General features: G+C 25.5%; 1 protein-coding gene across 2 annotated transcripts; it reads right to left on the reverse strand.

The window, feature by feature from the left end:
• Nucleotides 1–494: 494 nt before the first annotated feature.
• Nucleotides 495–20,468, reverse strand: Wdr62 (WD repeat domain 62). Of its 2 annotated transcripts, XM_089216382.1 has the most exons (30): nt 20,005–20,468; nt 19,477–19,601; nt 12,303–12,506; nt 11,331–11,422; nt 10,237–10,450; nt 9,940–10,152; nt 9,691–9,873; nt 9,472–9,632; nt 9,278–9,413; nt 9,022–9,219; nt 8,782–8,957; nt 8,222–8,375; nt 7,994–8,128; nt 7,702–7,905; nt 7,379–7,635; nt 7,146–7,238; nt 6,798–7,077; nt 6,266–6,325; nt 4,884–4,979; nt 4,252–4,370; nt 3,966–4,181; nt 3,794–3,903; nt 3,586–3,722; nt 3,421–3,523; nt 2,303–2,416; nt 2,125–2,219; nt 1,894–2,053; nt 1,715–1,832; nt 1,489–1,640; nt 495–1,432 (listed from the first exon to the last, which is right to left on the reverse strand). In XM_089216382.1, the coding sequence occupies exons 3-30, from the start codon at nt 12,393–12,395 to the stop codon at nt 1,176–1,178; spliced, it is 4,326 nt and encodes a 1,441-aa protein (XP_089072508.1). In that variant the 5' UTR covers nt 12,396–12,506; nt 19,477–19,601; nt 20,005–20,468; the 3' UTR covers nt 495–1,175. The 2 variants fall into 2 exon arrangements, with proteins under 2 accessions (XP_089072508.1, XP_089072507.1); XM_089216381.1 differs by lacking the exon at nt 19,477–19,601.
• Nucleotides 20,469–21,304: the final 836 nt, after the last annotated feature.

Raw genomic sequence — 21,304 nt, forward strand, 5'->3', positions numbered from 1 at the left:
CTTCTCATTATTTTTTCACCTTTAACAATAATTAATATAAAATAGAAGGTTAAATACTTGCATGTATTGCACTAATCATCTTAACTAAACCTTATTACTTAACATGACTAGTAATATATCGTAATAAAAGGCACATAATACATTGTAATACTGTAGTCTGTAGTACATTTAGAATTAGATATAAATATAAATATAATAATATATATACAAATATAATTATCTAAATAATAATTCGAAAAAAAAAAAAGGTTAACAAGACAAGAATATAATTTTTCAAATAAACGTATAATTTCTACTTAACTAAACTATTTAACAACGATACAATTATTCGACTATAAATAAATTATTACAGGATTATAATTCATTACAAATAGAGTCCATGAAGATTGGTGAGGGGTAATGTAAGCGTCATTTAAAACACTATAAATTAGTAAACCTTGGACATACATAATATCATGTGTATATATATATATATATATATATATATATATATATATATATATATATATATATTTGGACGGATTATATAAATTAGTCTATTAGTTCCAACAAAGTTAGGTTTAATAACTATGATATTATAAAAATGAATGAATACATAGTTTGATCGTAGCTAGTTGGGATGACATTTAACCATTTACATTGGTGGACTATGATGTAAACAATAAAAATAACATGTTATCTACAAAAAAAAGTATTCAGAACCCCATGCACATCACAAATATCGACTGATATAGACAAACAACAATCAGGAACTTGAGCTAATAAAACTAGTCAAACAATAATAAAATGTGAAAAATCATTTTTATGTTTTTCTTTGGTAAAACGTTCCAATCTTTTATAAGAAAAATAAAGACTAACTTTTTTAAATGACCTAATTTGTAGTTAGTTATTTAATGTTATATAAAAATATTAATGGTGTATCATTCCATTATTTAAAAAATGAAACAAAAAACAATAATAAAACTTTTGTCTCATTTTTAACAAATTGAAACAATATTCTTGTATAAAAATACATATTCTAAAATGTGCATTTACAAACCTGACAACCTAATTAATGTTAAAATTATTGTGAAAATGTAATGTTAGTTATTAGATGGCCATTTTTTCTTAAATATATTAAAAATAAGTATAGCAAACAATAGTATTTGAGGTGGCAAATATTGACAGTTGGTGATTTAAATGACTTCAAGAGATAAACGTTTTTTTATCAAATCAATCAGAATATCTAAATATTGCTGAGTACTATTGAGTGCTACTCTTGAATTTTGATGAGCAAACATACCGCCACTGCCAACAATTTGCTCAAGTTTTGTCATTACATCCGTAACATCTGCCTTAGTTATACGTCTATCACTGACATTGACACAATTGGTATGTTCCAAAATTCTGTCGGTTGTTTGAAACAATTGATCAGCCATCAAAGATAAATAATCTAAAAATTCAGTAAGTATAATTATATGAAAAAATGTATTATACTTAAAATTATACTCTTTAAGTTTTTTTGTTGGCCTATTGTTCCATTGTTTTTTGTTTTCATAGTCAAATCATTACTACGATTTCTAGACTTTTCAAATGGTTTAGTTGATGGACTCTTTAAATTCATTTCACTTACACTTCTGGTTAAAGAAGTATTGTTACGACTGTAAATAATTTAATGATAATTAAATTGAAACTATTCAATTAAGATAAAATAGATTGATTGTATAATGTATACCTGGGTACAATAGGATTTATTCTGGAATGTATGATTTGATTTCCTTTATTATTATGTAAAGACATGAAAAATTCTTCTGAGCTAGAATCTTCATTATGTCCAATAATATTAAGAGCAGCTGAAAATTAATTTAGAGTTAATAAATAATGTTTTTGTATAGTAATAGGATACTTTTTTACTTGTAGATTGTGAAGAAGTTGTGCTTCTTCTACGTAAAAGATTTGATTTATTCATAATAATTTTATTTTGTGATGATATTGTTGGTCTCATAGCTCGTATAGCTGTTGTGCTTTTCTTTCCACTATTGGTAGACTGACTGGCATCGCTCTCAGAATCACTCTAAATATTATATTTAATAAATTCATATATTTATGTTTAAACAATAAATATAACATGTTTAATTAATATACTTGATCCAAAATGCTGACAGAACTACTTCTATGCATATTGCTCACAGCTATTTTTTTTGAAAAACTTTTAGAATTTGTTTTTGAATTGTCCGAACCTTGTATCAAAAAAATACAAATTTATTAGCGGTTATTGTTTATAAATAAAATAATTAGTTAAAACTAGTTTGAAATCACTTACCACTCCCATTGAATGTATTATAAGATTGGCAATCTTTATTTGGTGTACTTGAAGACAAATCTATCAAAGAACATACTCTACGTATGGTACCAACTCCATTTGTTTGTGTATCAACTAAAAATATGAACATTAAATGAAATTTAGTAATCTAAATTTTAATATTAAAACGATATACAATAATTAAATCTAAGGTTAATTGAGAGATCACTGAAATCGTATATTGTACTTTTTCTATTTTAACATACAAAATAGCAAATTTTCAGAACTAATTTTGTGTTGTTAATCCTTGAACTTATCAGTTTTTAAATGAGTTAAGACTCATAACTTATGAGCATTTTCAATTTAGAGTACATTACACATTTAATTTGCTAAACAATTTAACGATCCTAAAAAACCCACATACAAACACAGATAATATTGTTACCATCAAATTTCATATAGGTCGTTTTACTCTCGTTTTTCGTTTTTAAACAAAGCTATACGTGACCTGCTAAAGGCAAATTTGGTATGTTAAATAATTGTAAGACGAAACAAATTTAAGTATATGTAATATCTTCTTAATAATTTCTTTTCTTTTTTTAATGAAAAATTTATCATAGCGGCAAATGTACATGAAATATTATTTAAGTTTTAGGTTATAACTTTTTAAGTATATTTTCCTTAACTACATTACGGAGGTATAATTGTGAAGTACAAAATATCTTTATTATTCTATTACACCTAAGACAAACAGAATACAAATATTGGTATGAAGCCTTCCCCCCTTAAGAGAATAGGAAACCATTAACTTTAAAGGAGTTTAGTATAGACAACTTGGTTAGTAAATTAGTCCATGACATATATAATATGTATACCAGTAGTTAATTAGTGTGTGTAATCATAGGTTCATTTAAAAGAAAGGGTTAATTCCACATATTCATGCACAAGTAAACAAAACATTGTTGTGCACTTAACAAATATTATTTTATTTTTGAGTAAAAATGTATTATAAATTGTAAAGACTGCAGTAGAAAACTAGGATAGCAAGTACAATTGGTATAATATAGATGGAAAATAAAGAAATTAATCTCGAAAAAAAACAGTTGTATCAAATATGCTTAACTAATAACATTCTATACCTGATAAATGGTTGCGAACTGGTAATTTTGATGGAGATTTCCCATAATTTCTACTTAAATCACAAATACTTTGACTAGCTTTTAAATTGGAATGAGCTCCCAACTAAAATGAAATATTGAAATATAATAATATTTTTTAGTTACAAAATAATCTATTCTACAGACGTTTTGTAAAGTTCTTCGAGTTTCTTCAATCCTTTGCTGAAGTTCTTCTCTTTTACTTTGAGATTCAATGTTTGTGTTCTGTTGTACAGTAGAACCGTTATTGTTTCCTTTGTACTGTGAAGATATACTTCTCTTACCTTCAAGTTTGAAAAATATTTACTAGATAATCATGCAATTAATTATTTTAATAATTTAAGTTAAAACTTACTTGGGAAATGATATTGGTTGTCTTGAAAATCGGCTTCAGTTCCACCAAGCGATTCAAAAGTATTCTTTAAGAATTGTTCGCGTTTTTCAATCATGTCTAATCTTTCAGTACTAAAATAAATAAATAAGTCAAGAAACTAATAATATTTAAAAGTAAAATTTTAGTTTTTTACCTAGTCGAAAACATTGCTGAATTTTTATCCGAGTGATCAACACTCGGAGTTGAAGTATCATCATCATCATCATCACTTCCTTGGCTGCCAGACATTGAATGACTAGATAAATCAGTAAGGCCAGATGATAATAAACGGTCTTTTTGTTTAGTGGCTTTTGATTTTCTTTGAGACATTCTAAGAGCATCAGAGTCTAATTTTGTAATTGTAAAATCACTAGATAAAATAAAAATAAAAGTTCTTCTATTTATTAACTTTTGTAAATATAAATTATTCAAGAATTTACTTGACAAGATCATTGTTATTGGATGGATAATACAGAACAGTGTTTTTTATTTTCGCATTACCAATCCATTCACCCTCAGAATCTTCAATATCACCATCATGATCATTACTTTCCAATTCCTAAACATATTAACAAACACGTTGTTAGTTACGTATACTGAAGAGGACTTTAAACGACCATTAATTGTAGTCTCTGTCTTACAAGTGTATAACAAAGCAAATTTAGGCTCGGCTTCAACAATCTATTAATTTACAAATTATAGTGAATTAAACGATTTAAACCTATCAAATTATTATAAAACTTGATGGAATAACAATATCTGTGTTTGTAAGTGGGCTTTTTTACAATTCAGTTTTTAAGTGAGTTATGAGCATTTTTAATTTACGGTACGTTATATACGTAAAACTTAATAAAAAAGATGAACTATTTAAAAAAAAAACAGTCATACAAACAAACACAGATAATGTTCTTACCAACAAGTTTCATAATTAGTTGATTCACTCTAATTTTTAAACTACCAAAGCTACACGTGATCTACTGATCGTAAATTTGCCAAGTCACACACTAGTACGACAGAGACAACAAATCATTATATAGCATTCTCTTAAATTTGTATAAAAACCCATAATTACCTCATTTTTAAAGCTGCCTAATGAACTGTCATCAGTTAAATTACGAATCCGCTGAATATCTGACATTGTTTGTGAATTTGTCTTTTCAGATGTTAACTATATAATTGTAATTATGATTAAAAGGTAATAGTAAAAAAAATATTAAATATTAAATAATATTTGATATGTTTTATGGGAAGTCTTTCAAAATTAAAATCAAAATTGTTATCACATGACTAAAACATTTTTAGTATACAGGGTGTCCCACAGAGATCTGACATTCTGACAAATGAAATAACTTTTGTTCTAATCAATATTTTAAAAAAATTTCTTTTAAATATAATTCATAGACACTTGCGCTACGTTTTCAGAATACATTTTTTATTTTTTATTTTTAATACTGAAAATAAAAAACTTAAAAATTAATAAAAAAAATTTTCGAAATATTCAATATAGCCAATTTGTAAATCTGATTTATAGAAAAATTTATATGGTAAAAACACTTATTTAAGTCAAATGACTGATTAATACAATTTTTTTTAAATATCAATATTTTCGTTAAGTAAATTACGATCTAGTTTATGTTAGAAACCTTGTAATTTCAAATAATAATAAAGTTTTTTAAAAATATTTTATAAGAAAATTTTTAAATAAATGCATGTTAAAATCTAATTATTTTTTTTATTGTATTTATTTTAATAATATGTGATGTATAAACTATAAATTACTATAATTTACTATAATTTACTTAACACAAATATTGATATTTAAAAAAATTGTAAAAAATCAGCCATTTGACTTAAATAAGTGTTTTTACCATATAAATTTTTCTAAAAATCAAATTTACAAATTGGTTACATTGAATATTTCGAAACAAAAATTTATCAATTTTTAAGTTTTTTGTTTTCAGTATTAAAAAATAAAAAATAAAAAATGTATTCTAAAAATGTAGCGCAAGTGTCTATGGATTATATTTAAAAGAAATTTTTAAAAATATTGATTAAAACAAAAGTTATTTCATTTGTCAGAATGTCAGATCTCTGTTGGATACCCTGTATACATATAATAATACTAAAACTAGTCTAAAAGTAGTACTATTACTACTAGTTTTAAAAACTAACCTTTTTCATTAACATGTAAATCAATTAAAAATAAATTCATTAAAAGTTGATAAAATATTATATATTAAAAGAATAATAATAAATATTTAGCTGAATATAATAAAACAGTCGAATATAATCCACCATAATTGAAATCGATTACCTCTGTACATAATAGGTAAGTACAAAGAAAGATCTTAATATTAAATAAATTATAAAATCTGAACTCCTAATAGATATCTACTACTAAGATTCTTATCAAAACCCTAAAAAATAACACAATATCACTGTTGTTTTACTTACATGAGCTAAAGTATTTTCCTCAAAGTCATGTGGAACAAATACAGGAGGTACACGCATTGTCTAAATAAAATAATAGTAAAATTGTTAATACACATACATATTTGATTTGATATAAATTTATTTTAGTTATTATGAGACATAGATTGGGGTGAACATATTAAAGGAGCACACAACATAAAAAAATTCTTTATACTTTTTTTAAATGTTAAATTATTGTAGATATACTTGGCAATATAAAATGATTTGGTGAAAATCAATTGTTTATTAAATGTTTATTTTAAGAGATATTAAGAAATGTAGAATAGCCGCGTGACATCATTAGGCGATTATGGTGAGTAGAGCCCATTGCGGTCAATCAACTTTTTTCAATTGATCATAACTTAGTGAATAATTTGAGTAGAAACGTAAAACCTATACTATTATTCTTAGAATTTAATATTCTATCAAATAAAAACTTATTTTTTTGTGTTGTTTGCTCCTTCAAAAACTTAATGCAGTAAAACTTCGAGATTCCACTGAATAATTAATTTACCTTTTTGGGTACTATTAATGACTCTTTTTGACTTTCAGGATAAATTGATCTGCTAGTTTCAGTACCACTGTCTACAGAACTATCGTCTTTAAAGCAATCAGAATCATCTTTAATAATGGGTAGTTGTAAAATACTACTAGGTTCTGATGAACTAGTTGCTCGTTGAGCCCATTGTCCTTTGGGAGCGTTAATTTGGTTTTGAGATGAATTTAACAATGTATTAGTTGGAATATCACCAGAGACTTGATTTTTAGCCCATAATGGTAATTGGTGGCCATCTCTATTATACAAAAATAATTATAATAATTATATACTAAGCAATACATAAAATGAAAAATAGTCACTTACGCGGGAATACTAAATGTATTTGTCTCATTTTCTTCAACAATTTTATGTGTAGATGATATCGTTTCATTTTCAATAATAGAAACTGGAACTGGCCTAAAATGTACATAATAAATTATTATTCATTATATTATTTATGTCAAATATAATTTCTTATCACTAATTAACTAAACAACATTTAAATTACGAAAATATTTTATTGAAATTGAGAATATATTTTTTTAAGCATAATTTACCTTTCACTCCTAGATATTTGTTTCTTATTGGAATTAGCATGTCTGACCATGTCAGATGGCATTCGCCATACAAATATACAACCATCACCACTAGCTGATATTAAATGTTTACTATCATTAGTAAACCTTAATCCAGTAACTAGTTCTGAATGACCATACATAGTAGCCAAACATTCTCCAGCAACAAAATCATACACACACAGAGTTTTGTCAGTGCAACTAGTAGCAATGTATGATCCACTTCTGTCTAGTACTACCTGCTCAGTACAAATATTAAATAATATTTTATTTTTCAGTTAAAGAAACAAAAATATAATGATTACTTTGATAAGTGAGCCTTCGTCTCCTACAGAACCTTTGAATGTTTTTGTGTGTTTTCCAGATGTTGTATTGTATACTCTAATATTTCGATCTTGACATGCAGTCATAATATGTTTCTGTTTAGGGTCCACTTCCATATCATAAAACGTTGTTTTTCCTGATACATAATGATCATGGACAAAACCACCTTGGTTCTTATCACCAGACTGAAATAAGTGAATAATATATTTATATTACATTTATTAAAACAGGGAAATATACACAATAACCAATTTCACGTTTAATATTAACAACCTCATTGTAGTTTCGGAATATTATTGATTTGTCTGCTCCGCAAGAAACCATTTGAAGTTTATTCTGCGAGTTTATAAACCTAACAGCTGTTATTGATGATGAATGGTCATCCAAAGTTTGGGTAAAATCATATCCCTGCAAAAAACATACATTGATTTGATTAATAAAGTATGTTCAAAAGAAAGATTGTTATAATAAAGTTACTTAACACTTATATTAATTACTTACTTTATTAACATTAAATACATGTATCAATCTATCTCTTGAAGCTGAAGCAAATAACTTGATCTTTTCACCATACTTGGTATAATCTAAGTACAACACTTCTGCATCGTGGGCCTCAATTAAACAAATCTGCCGTAAAGTCTTCAGATCATGAACTCTATTAAATATAAAAATTAAGACCCATGTCATGTGTTTAAGAAATATTTATATCATAATCATATCATATAAAAATTTTAAAATAAAATGTTGTTTTCACAATATTAAGCAAAATATATATTTTTAGAAAATTGAAAAAATGTTGTTTGTTTACATCAGAAACATTATTTTTTCAGTAATAAGAATAGAAAATTTATAGTTAGAATGTAAGTTTAAAAAAAGTTATAATACAAAAAGCAATAATAAAATGAGATTCAAGACAAGAAAGAGCCTCATTAGCAGCATCTTTATGAACCTAATATTAGAAACAAATAATGATGGAGGTAGAAAAAATTAAAAGTTTTAATAAAGTTAATTGAATTTCAATTTTCATTTTTTTTTTCGTGTGACAACTTTCATGATACTACCTTATGTTACCAGAACGATCGCCAGATGCAAGATGTACACCATCAGGACTAATTCTTATAGCTCGAACACCATTCCTGCCATCATATGATGATGAATCATTTTTATCAACTAAATTTAATTCTGTATTCTTAATAAAATTTAGGTCTGGATCAATGTAAATTATTTTAAGAAGTTCCTAAAAAGTATAAATTAACAATTTTAATTATATAATTTGAGTTGAATGTATTATTTATGCTTACATTACTGTAGATATTTTTTTGATAAAGAGATTTTCTATCACATTCTATTCTGTCTAGGTTCCAAACTCTAATGGTATCATCACTGGAGCAGGTTATAAATGAATTTTTTGGAATTTGTAAATCATGCTCTAATGCAGGATACATTTCTACTCCCCAAATACATGCAGAATGAAATAGAAAGGAATTTGATTTTCCCACCTGATGGAAAACATTTTGGATAAGATATAAAAAAGAACAAATATGATATTGCACTTACTCTTTTAATATCTTTTACATCCCATACATATAAACTATGATCATTGTAAACACAAGTGACCTTCATATTAGTTTCATCGTAAGCAAGTGCTATCGCATCAGGATACTTTGCATTTGGTGGAATATTGGCCATATGGCTAAATAAATAAGATGATCTTAAAGTAAGAAACAAAATTAACTTGTAAAGATAATTACCTTATGTCATGCCCTTGGGCTACATCAACACCTAAATAATGAGTTCGAGGTAAAGTAGTAACAAATTGAAGAGTTCCAGGATTGAAACACCTAACAATACCTTCAGCACATCCAACAAAAATGAACTGATTACCAATAGCCATACAATTGGCACTAGTAGTCTATAAAATAATGAAATGAAATTATAGCTATAAGTTAATCAATAAAATGTATAATTACTTTTAATTCAACCCATCTATCTAATAATCTACGATTATTGAATTCACACAGTAAACCAGATTTTGTTATTGCATATGTGTAATCTTTTAGTTCACCATGTCCGCAACAAACATCAATAAAATCATTATTTCGTTGCTCTCCTAAAATAGCTGACCGGCCCATTAATGGTACTGGTTCTTTGTACTAAAATCATTAGACATAATACAAAATTATAATTTATAACCAAATAATTATAAATCTTCAACTTACAGTAACGGATCTAGATGACTGCAAGTACCAAAATTTTACATGTCTGTTGCCAATTGTTATAAAATTACCATTATCTGAGAAGGCAATAGCTTTAATTTTAGCAGAAACTTTGTTAGATGCATACTTTAAATTTAATTTCCATTCCCAAACATTCACAATCATGTCATGTTGTGATCCTACAGAAACTAAATACTTTTGATTGGGGGAAAAAGCCTACAAGTAAAATATTAGATATTTAAAAATTGTAATAAATCTAATTTTGTAAAGTAGTAGTTTTTCATCAAATTTATAACTCACCACACAATTTATTCCATATTTATGACCAGGGAATTCAGCTATTTGAGTAAAATCTGCCATATCCCAAACCCTAACATTTGACTGATGACCACATTCCCCAGTACCGAGATATCTTCCATCAGATGAAAAAGTTAAACATGTTATTGATTTTCTACAGATGTTAGACAAATGAGTTTCAGAACCCAAAACTGGATTGTGGAATACTACAGTACATCTAAAAATAATCATACGCGCAAAAGTTATTAATATAAATAAAAATTTATAATTTAGTGTAATGCTACTGAAGGACAATGTATAATGCATACATTTTAAATTATAAATAAAAGTTGTATAATATACTAAAATCCAAAAACAGTAAAATATGGTTTGAAATTAACCATAAAAAAAAACTGGATGATAATAGATTTCTTAGTAGAAATTAAGAAGCATAAATATATTTTAAATTCTGAGTGGAGCTATGAAAGTATTGATTTTTTTAATATGTGTGCTTTTTGGTACAACTCAAAAACAAATAACCTAAGATAACCCGAACTTTTATAATTCAAATTTTCAATAGCTCAAATTTTTTTATCGGTCCCAACCACTTCGAGTTATCAAGGTCCCACTGTATTTATATTTTAAGTATTTGTTTTATTATAATTTTCTATACAAATTGTAATTTTTAAATTTTATTAATCATTTTTTGAGCAATGTATAGAAATTTGAATTTTTTCCATACCTTTTGTTCAAAATTAAAAAAAAAATTACACTCAGTCAAAAACACATTGAAATTTTAATAAAAGGTCTTCATAAGTTATTCATATACGATATATCAAATCAAAAATGTAAAAAGTACATAGTTACAATATTATTTTATAAATTTAGAGTAGTTAGGAATTTTTCGAAATCGTAATAATTTGCAAACTAAGTTGTTAAGGTTAAGAAAACTCATATAAGTTCAAATTCAGATTCAAATGATAATTTTTATTAGCCAACTTGATGCTGTAATATTTAGTAAACTAAAAAGTATCTAATAACATTATAAAATAAAACAAATAGTTTTAAATTTTAATAATAATTGAATACTTTTATCAAAAATAATGATTGTTACTTACCCAGCTGGATAAGCAATGGTGCCAGTATTATTATCAACATCTAATGATGAATTTGTTGACACTGTCAAACCAATAACCCTTTCAAGTTTGATCTACAAATAAATATTAAATATATTTAATGTTTATTAGTTCTAAAATTTATAACAGCAAACACTCGTTATCTTGAAAAGTATAAACATTTAAAAAAATACATTTTTCAAATTGTTTGAATGCATTGCAAAAACAAAATTAATATAATATAGATGTGTTTTTTTTCCATAATTTTTATTAATTGAAACCAACTCATTTTTCAAGTTTTCCTTTTTTAAATAACAACCAGAGTTGTGCAAAATGTTATCTAGATAACTATATGAATAAATATGTATTCAAAATTATTCTAATGATTTTTTTTAAAATTATTGGAATAAAATATTATTTGACAACATTTCAAAGATAGTTATTCGAATAATTTTCAGTTATTTTATTTGAGTAAACAAGTTGATAATAAAATCATTTTTTACAATCATAACATACAATGCCAGATATTGTTTTTAATATGTTTTATATAAATTATATAAATTATCAACCATGTTTACTCAAATAAAATAACCAAACATTATTGGAATAACAATCTTTGACATTTATTTGGATAAAATGTTATCAAAATAATCATCTAAGAAAATTTCATTTAAATAATGCCTTACTTTGATAATAACATACATTTTAAATTTCAAATTTTGAAGCAAAATATTTTTAAAAATTGAATTTTGAACAAGATGGCAATTATATATAAGTATTTAAGTTAAGATTAGTGGATGGAGTTACTTTGTAACCAAGCCAAATGTTGGTTCACTACTGATTTAAACTTAAAATATTTAGTTAGTTATTTAATTCACTAATTTTAAATGTGTTAATACTGTTAAGATACTAAATGTTTACTATTAAAATAGACATCTTGGAGAGCAATAATCATTTAAAAATTGTATGTCTTACTTTGCCACCTTGTGAATCACCAGATCGGCCTCGTTTCAATGTTGGTGGTCGAATTAACTTGCTAGGTTGATTCAATGGTGATAAGTTCTCCATAGTGTCAAATGCTCATTATCAACTTGATATAATATTATGATATTTTTTATTTATTAATTTAATTTTTAAAAATAAATATATATTTTGCATTCCAATGTAGTATATCATAATCTGAAATAAATATAAACAATTAACTTAACAAACAAAGAAAAATATTAAATAATCATGACATCATTTATGTGTTGACCTAAATACAAAAATGTTTTAAAATATAAGTCATAATATTAAAAATGATTTTGTTTTTACAATTTATGAATATTCAATAGGTGTGCTATATAATTATTAGAACTTAAAAGTTAAAGAAGTTAAAATTTATGATAATATATGCACATAAAAAAAATCTAAGATAATATTTTTTTATTGATAGTTATAATTTAAGAATATTCCATAATTCAAGTACATTTCATATTGTATATTAATATTGAAGAAATGGTTCTATCAAAAAGTTTTACCACACTAGAAAAATTGGCTTTTTGCTATTTCGCAAAAATCTTAAAGGAAAGAAAATGCCTTTATTTAAATATTAAATACAAAATACATAAGATAATATTATTTTATAATTTATAAATGTGGTTATTAAATAAAATATTAAACATGCGTACAAAATTACAAAAATAAAGAAATGAGTACTTTTTTCCTAAAATTGACAAAATTATGTGTTTTAAATCTTATCAGTGTATAAAATAGGTTTATTCTACCTTGGACTGCAGATATATATCAAGCTTACAGAAAGATAACAAAGATAGCAAAGATATACAACTTTTTCAATGTCCAAGCCTTAATAATTATTGTATAACTATTTGTTTGTAATATTTTTTAAATATCTATTACTGTTTATTGCAAAAATTGCATAGGATATTTTAATTGTGATATAAATTTTAATTTAAAAAAAGTTTCTAAATTGAATTGATTTTTTCTGTATTTGTTCATTGTAACGACTTTAAGATCTTTGTCAATGTGTATCACATTTGAGTAGTAAGGAGACATTGTAATACATAATACTACCTCTATTCTCTAAGAAGAGACATGAGCAGTCTTTACTCTTAGTGGAATGGAACCTAGTTGGAAACTAGATGACGCAATTGGATAACAATAAGGGGAAATTGGTGATCGCGTATAACCACGCAACTTTTTTGCACTTTGCTATGAATCAAACTGATGACTGACTGAGTCGCAATAAACAGTGTGATCACTACACCACTCTGGACCCATTAAATTAAATTCATGAAAATTAATTAATCTTTATAATATATGTAGGTATGTTCATGAACACTATTTTGTTAATTTCCAACATTTAAATAAGACTGAAATATGAGTATTGAAAAAGTAAATACCTAATAGATACAAGTATTTTAGTTACATTTAATAATTTTAGTATACACATTACACCTACAATAACATACCCCACAACTACAGAATTAATAGATAATATACAAATTATTTACTATAAATATTATTAAATCTTTTTTAAAGACTCTTATACCAAAATTCTGATTTTTGTTTGTCAAAATCTAAAAATGAAAATATATCCTAAAATAACAAGGTACAAATAAAGCAAAAAATGTTGTAGTTGTTGAATACATCTAGAACACCCTATATGAAATAATGTTAAATTTTGCAGGGTAGCTAACAAGAGAATAAGAACCAAAAATCTTCACTAAAAAAATTATCATTTTTGAAGAAAAGAAAACTGGCCAATACTAATTTAAAGATCCAAGAAAAGCCAAGCTAAAAAAGCGGATAAGTTGTGGATGTCGCTCTGCTGTACAGTAGGTTACAAGTGGATTACTGTAATGGATGGAATTAAATTTGAATCCAATGATATTATATCATTGTATACAAAAAACGATTCTGAGCGGAAACAGTTTATCTGTCTAGGATATATTATAGATTATTAAAAATTTTCAAATCTTAGATTTAAAAAGAAAATTTTTTATAAATTTTCTAGCTTAAAATAATTTGGAAATTTTTGTGATTTGTACGTATGTTGTCAAAATTAAAATTTGAATACTTGTAAAAAAAAATTGTGACTATGTATTTCTTTTATTTTTCAACTGCTATTGTAAAAATATTTTAGGAGCCTTGTATTAAATTTTCAAATCTTAGATTTAAAAAGAAAATTTTTTATAAATTTCTATCTAAGATAATTTGAACATTGCCGTAATTTTTACGTATTTAGTCGAAATTTGAACTTTAAATGCTTATAAAAAATCACGATTATTTAGAAAAGTATTAACAATGTTTTACTTGTTACCCCCCCCAAAGTACCAACTAGATTCACTTTCTGATCAAACGAGGTACTGAAGTCAAAAATCGAAGCAATTTTACTGCCCCAAAACGTGATGACAGAAACAAAAAAAAAACACACATCATGGTGAAATCAATACATTTATCGCTCCGCTCAGAATCTTGAAAAAGGTTAATTTTACAAATGCAAAACTTTCATCATTAATTAAACTGAGTTCATTTGTATACATTACAATTATTGAAGATGGATTTTTATAATATCAGCTTGGTAATAAGTAATAACTACTAATAACTAATAAGTAATAACTAGGGCTCAGATTTCAATACATTTGCATCTTTTTTTGGGGATGTCATACGCCAGTCCTGTAAAGTATTTGAGTAAAAGTATTCATATACTTTTTTTAAGTATTGAATAATTTTTCAATACTTTTAACATAAAGTATTTAGAATGGTATTTTAAATACTTTTTTTTTGTATTGAATACTTTTAATTTATTTTTGATTAATTTATTTTTATTCAAAATATTTGGTTGGAAAAATATTATTGCCAAGTACCAACTACAATAATTTAATAATAGTTTTATTTAATATTCTGTATTTCTGTGTTAGTCGAAGCCCAAAGATTTCTAAAAATAGATATTCAATAACAATATTTTCTTTTGTATTATTAGATAGGTATCTAATAGTTGATCTGTGATATTATCAGATATAATACCTACTTTTAATGGTTATGCGGCATTATGGGAATAATATAGATTGATCCATTATATAGCTGCAAGCTTTCAACATTTTATTTAATTTATTAATTTAATGACTTGTGTAATGTCTAGTTGGTAGTTGAGTAGTTCGTAAATGTGAACAATGTATCAGTCTGTTGAAAGTGTAATTTTTAGTTTTTACAGTGAATTAATTACATAATTAAAAATTAATTATCTATTTTGAGTTTTAATATGAGTAATTCTAGGCATAAAACTGAATTTTTAAAACATTATATTTCTAAAATGTAATTAACATTTATTTAATAAATAAAATAAAAATGATTATAAAGTATTTAAAAAATTGTATTTAAATAGTATTTCATACATTTTAATGAATTTAATAAAAATACAGTGTCTGCTATTAGTAATGAGTAATGACAGTAAGTGTAATTGCACTTCTATTTCTTCATTACAACAAGTAAAATATCTAGGTATTACTATAGATGCTAACCTTAAATGGAAAAATCATATAATAAATACAACTAGAAAGATCAGACTATTGTTCTATAAATTTAAAACTCTTAGTAACATACTATACCCACCACAATGAGAATGATTTTCATAGCTATGGCCCAGTCAATTTATTCATATGGTATGCAAGTTGAGGCGGTGCCTACAATATAGATCTAAATGCACTTGAAACCACTATAAATTCTCTTATTAAAATATCTTTAAAAAAACCCTATATGATGATCAATGTATAATGTATTGTTATATAAAGAATGTAATCTATTAAATTTAACTCAATTATATGCATGACATATATTATCAAATATGTTTTTCCTAGATATTCAAAAATTTAAATTTAAACATAACCACTGTACAAGAGCGAAACAAACCAATATGTATTTAATTCCTATGTGTAGAACAGAATTTGGAAAAAGACACCCCTTGAATGCTGGAATTAAGATGGCAATGGAATTAAATATTGACGTTAGTTTGTTTAAAATCTTTAGATTATATAAGAAAATGGTAAATTAAAAATTAAATTACCAACATAGATAAATTTTATTATATCTGTATTCCCGTCAAATTTTTATATTTATTCTGTAATTCAAAAAATATTCAAAAATTTATATTTATGATAAGCTTATAATCACTAAATCAACTACAATTGACTTATAATGTGTTAATTTAATTAAAATTAATAATATTTTAGTAAATGTACGAGATATTTTTAAGAACCTTGTCTTCACAGCAAGCTACGCTTACGGAGACAATCATTATGTATAATGCCGTTTTATAATATTATGTATAAATATTTGTATAAATTTACATGCATATGTATATACATTTCTATTTTTTAAATGAAAATAAATAAATAATAATAATAATTTGAAAAGTGTTCCAAATACTTTTTAAAAGTATTCTTTACAGGTCTGAATGCTTTCCAATCTAAAAACATATTTCAAATAGGTACTCTGTGTTCTAACCAGTAAAATGTTTTGAGACATTTTTTGCGTTTTTAGCGAATTTTAAACTTTTAAGGGCATTTTTTGACTTTTGAATGAATTTTTAAATTTTTTAGGATATTTTAGACCTACCTATTTCTCGTATTATGAATAAAAACATTGACCTCATTGAAATATAAGTACTACATAGCAGTATAGTACTACATAATATAAATTATTTTCATTTTGAACTATTTTGAACTTATCCAATTACCAATTTTCAGTGTATATTTTTTGTGATTGACTGACAAGTTTAGTCAATATTAATTATCGTTATTTTCTAAGCTGTTTATTGATTAGTTAGGGAATATAACAGATAACTAGCAAAATCACAATTTAAAAATATACCAAAACTATTATAAACAGCCAATTAGAGAAACCTCCTGACAATGACATAGACCTAGAGCAGTGTTGGGTAAATTACTTTTTAAAAGTAATAAAGTTACTTAGTGAGAAATGTAATAAAGTTATTTTATTCGTTACTCTAGTAAAATTGTAATGAAATTACTTTACTTTTCAAATTTAAAAGTAACTCATTACTTTCTCATTACAAAAAAAAATTAATATTTTTTTAATATTTCTTAACAATATTATTATTGTGCCTGACAATAATGTTACTAGAAATACATTACCCATATTAAATAGATATAATTTGAAAAAGAAATCAATATAATACAATATTATTATTTTATATTTATTTATGTTTTAAATTAACTTTACACAATAGTGTATCTTCAAAATTTTTGCCAATCATACGTGACTTTTTTTTAGAACAAATGTCCCCTGAAACAATAAATAATCGCTCTACAGAAGCACTGGATGGTAAAGCTATGTTGTATTTAATAAAAATATTCTTTACTAATGCCATTGAATTCAAAATTGGGAGATCAGTTGTATAAGGAGCTTTAATAAATATATATAGTATATTACTATACTAGATTGGTAAAAATGATCATACCCGCACTATAGACATATTTTTTTTTCAATTCGCAAAAGGTAGGTACTTAATAATTTGAAACTGTAACGCATTACTTTTGTTACGTTATTACCCAACACTGGCCTAGAGATATTATTGAATTATCAAATTATTAAATATTGAAAAATAATAGTATTAATTATTTACCTAATATTTTTAATTACCTAAATAATCAATAACAAGAAAAAATACTTAGTGCTAGTGATGACATAGACATAGACTAAGTAAATTATTATATTATACATAGACCTAAGTATATTATTCATCAATAATATTATAAAATATTGAAAATATTTTAATAAATATTTTAAGCTTTTAATAACAAAGGTAATAAATTTAAAAAAAATACTGAATGCTTGTGAGGAATCAGCAAAATATTTAGAAAACAGAGCTATAATAATAATAAAAATCAAATATGAAACTAAATATTTTAAATATAGGAAATACAGTTAGAATTATAATCCTTGATGTTGATAAAGCTGGAGGATCAAATCGGAATTTATTTGCTATTGTTACCGATGTTTAAGATAACTTCACTAATTTTGTAAGTGATTAAAATGGATGGTATTAAATTGGAATTCAATGATATAAAATCATTGTATAAGAAAAATGATTGTGAATCGAGACGGTTTATCAGTCTAGAATATATTATACTATATTAACTATTGACTATATTGTTATTGTTTCCCCAAAAAAAATTAGGTACCTATCAAAGAAATTCCAAATTAATTAAATCAGATTCATTATTTACCATACTCACTCAGTCATTCTAGTATATATAATTTATTATAAAGGACCAAGATTAGTCATAAGGAACATTAACTATTACAATTAGAATCTAAAGTATACTCAAGAAATTTTAAGTACCCACGAATAATATTTTTAAATTACAATAATATAACTAAAATTGTTATTCTCGGTTATTTAATATGTAATTTCATCCAAATTTGAACTTCAAATAACTATAACAAAAAATTGTGTTTGTATAGTTTTTAGTTTTTTTTGCCACAGAATTCACTGTTGAAATATTTTGAAAATTGTATCAAGTATAGGAATAATAAAAATAAAAATATGGTGTAAATTTCAAGTTATTACGATTATTGGTTTTTGAACAAGAGAAATTAAGTGAATATCCTGTTGTAATTCAAATGCTCATAAAAATTTAATACGGCTTTTAGGTAGGTTAATAAATAAATACAAATTGATGAAGAATCTTGCATTGAATTTTCAAATCTTAGATTTAAAATGATACATTTTTATGAATTTCCTACTTTATTATTTATAGTCAATGTTACTTTTTAACACAAATAGCACTTGCAATTTAGGGGGAAGGCTGATGTCACTGTAATATTGAATGAACTTCAAAAAAATAGTAGGGTGCACTCAGGCCCAAAACCTAACCTTACTAACCTATGAATTGCTACTACATGGTACTTATGTACACTATAAATCCATATAGGTACATAGTATACTAATATTACAAAATACTAAACTTTCCAGATGGTATATTTAAAACCTTAATGATTTCTAAGCCAAAATAAAGTTTATATACCCTATTTCCAAACATAGTACCTAAGTAATAACTAGACAATAGACACATCAAGTAACAAGTACTTTATAAGTAGTCTTTATCAAATTTCAGTCACATACTTTATAAGAATTTTTTTTCTTCAAATATTTGATACAAATTCTAATTTGAAATTCTCTCCGGTTATTTTTTTGTCAACTTCCTATTGATGTCAAACTGCGGTTATGCAGGACTAAAAAGTAGATACCTGTTTAAAAACCATAAATAATTTAAATTTAATAAAAAAAATATCAAATTTGTTTAATGAAACATTTATAGATAGGTAAGGTTATATTTCAAACAAGTTATTATCAAGATAAACAATTGTGTAGTGTTTTATAACTAGAAATTATAATTAGTATTGATTTGCAATCTCAAAAGTTCAAGGAAAAACTACACATCTACCTACCTAATTGGGACTTTAACTAAATTATTTTTTTTTTTTTATCAACTTATACAATGGGTATTCAACCTATACGGCTTTACCGTTATATATATATACCTAATTTAAAAGTTTGGTTGCTTGTGCTATTCATATAATATCATTAAGATAACTAATCACCTAATATTAAGCAGTTCAACAAATAGAATTAAAAGTAAAAAATACTTACGTGAGATATTCAGTGGTATTGTCTGCAGTAGCAACAATGATGGTAGTAAGTTTATGACGGTTGGGGTACTGGAAGACCATTGCGAGAAAAATGACAAAGGTGACTTCACAATGCTTAAAGTAGAATTTATTGTAAAAAACGGGATAAAAAAACAGAAGTAAACTTAAGGCCTTCAAATGGCTAGTTCTGAACAAGTAGGAACTTATGTAGGCAGGTCGCACTGTTGATGATGATAATAATAATAGTAATGTGTTGTTGTGTCGAAACTCCAAATCCTTCGCACCTGCTGCTGCGGTAACGGTTCGTGATGCGTTGTCGCGTCGACACTCGACAGTGGCGCGCGTTCGATCACAGGGCGGTACCAGAAAACGATTCAACGATAATTAATAATCAACAAAAAAACAATAACCAGAGGAAAAATAATAATAACAAATCTACATATACATAATCGTCAATGGTATTGCGATAATAATATGTGTACGCACGCACGATATCGCAATACTTATAATAGTGATAGCTGTATCTGGTGTTTTCGAACGTTTCATCCGTTGCGCAATCGACGAACCGGTTCGAACGGAACGTTTTCGTTTTTCGATATGGTAACGACAGGTAAGTCACAACGTTTATCACGTCAGGTTAGCATCATCCGTCGTGGTCGAATGAATAGTTATGTTATTATTAGTTCTTACACTAGTTACACAAATCGTTTAATTTTTATTATAATATATTACCTATATCAGTGGTTCCCAAACTGTGTTCCTAGGAGCCCTTAAGAGGACGCTACACCCGCATATGTTGTCTCCGTCTTACAAGTGCGTAACATGGCAAATTTTATGCTCAGCAGATCACGTTTAGCTCCGTTAGTTTAAAATTTAGAGTAAATTGACTTCTTACAAAAATTAAAGGTAACATTATTATCGAGGGCATGACGTAGGCTTTTTATTATATTTTAATTTTAAAGTGAGTTATGTGTATTTTAAGATATACAAACAGTTTTAAATTTTAAAATACACATAACTCACTTTAAAATTAAAATATAATAAAAAGCCTACGTCATGCCCTCGATAATAATGTTACCTTTAATTTTTGTAAGAGGTCAATTTACTCTAAATTTTAAACTAACGGAGCTAAACGTGATCTGCTGAGCATAAAATTTGCTATGTTACGCACTTCTAAGACGGAGACAACGTATGCGGGTGTAGCGTCCTCTTAAGGGCTATTGGTGCTCCGGTATGGCTTTACCAAGGGCTCCATTCGTAACACCACAAAAAAATTAAAATATTTGCTTGTTATTTAAAAT

This window comes from Diuraphis noxia, unplaced genomic scaffold (genome assembly GCF_037042655.1).
Source record: "Diuraphis noxia isolate RWA-SAM2 unplaced genomic scaffold, SU_Dnox_SAM2 contig0001, whole genome shotgun sequence".
Classification (NCBI taxonomy): Eukaryota; Metazoa; Arthropoda; class Insecta; order Hemiptera; family Aphididae; genus Diuraphis; species Diuraphis noxia.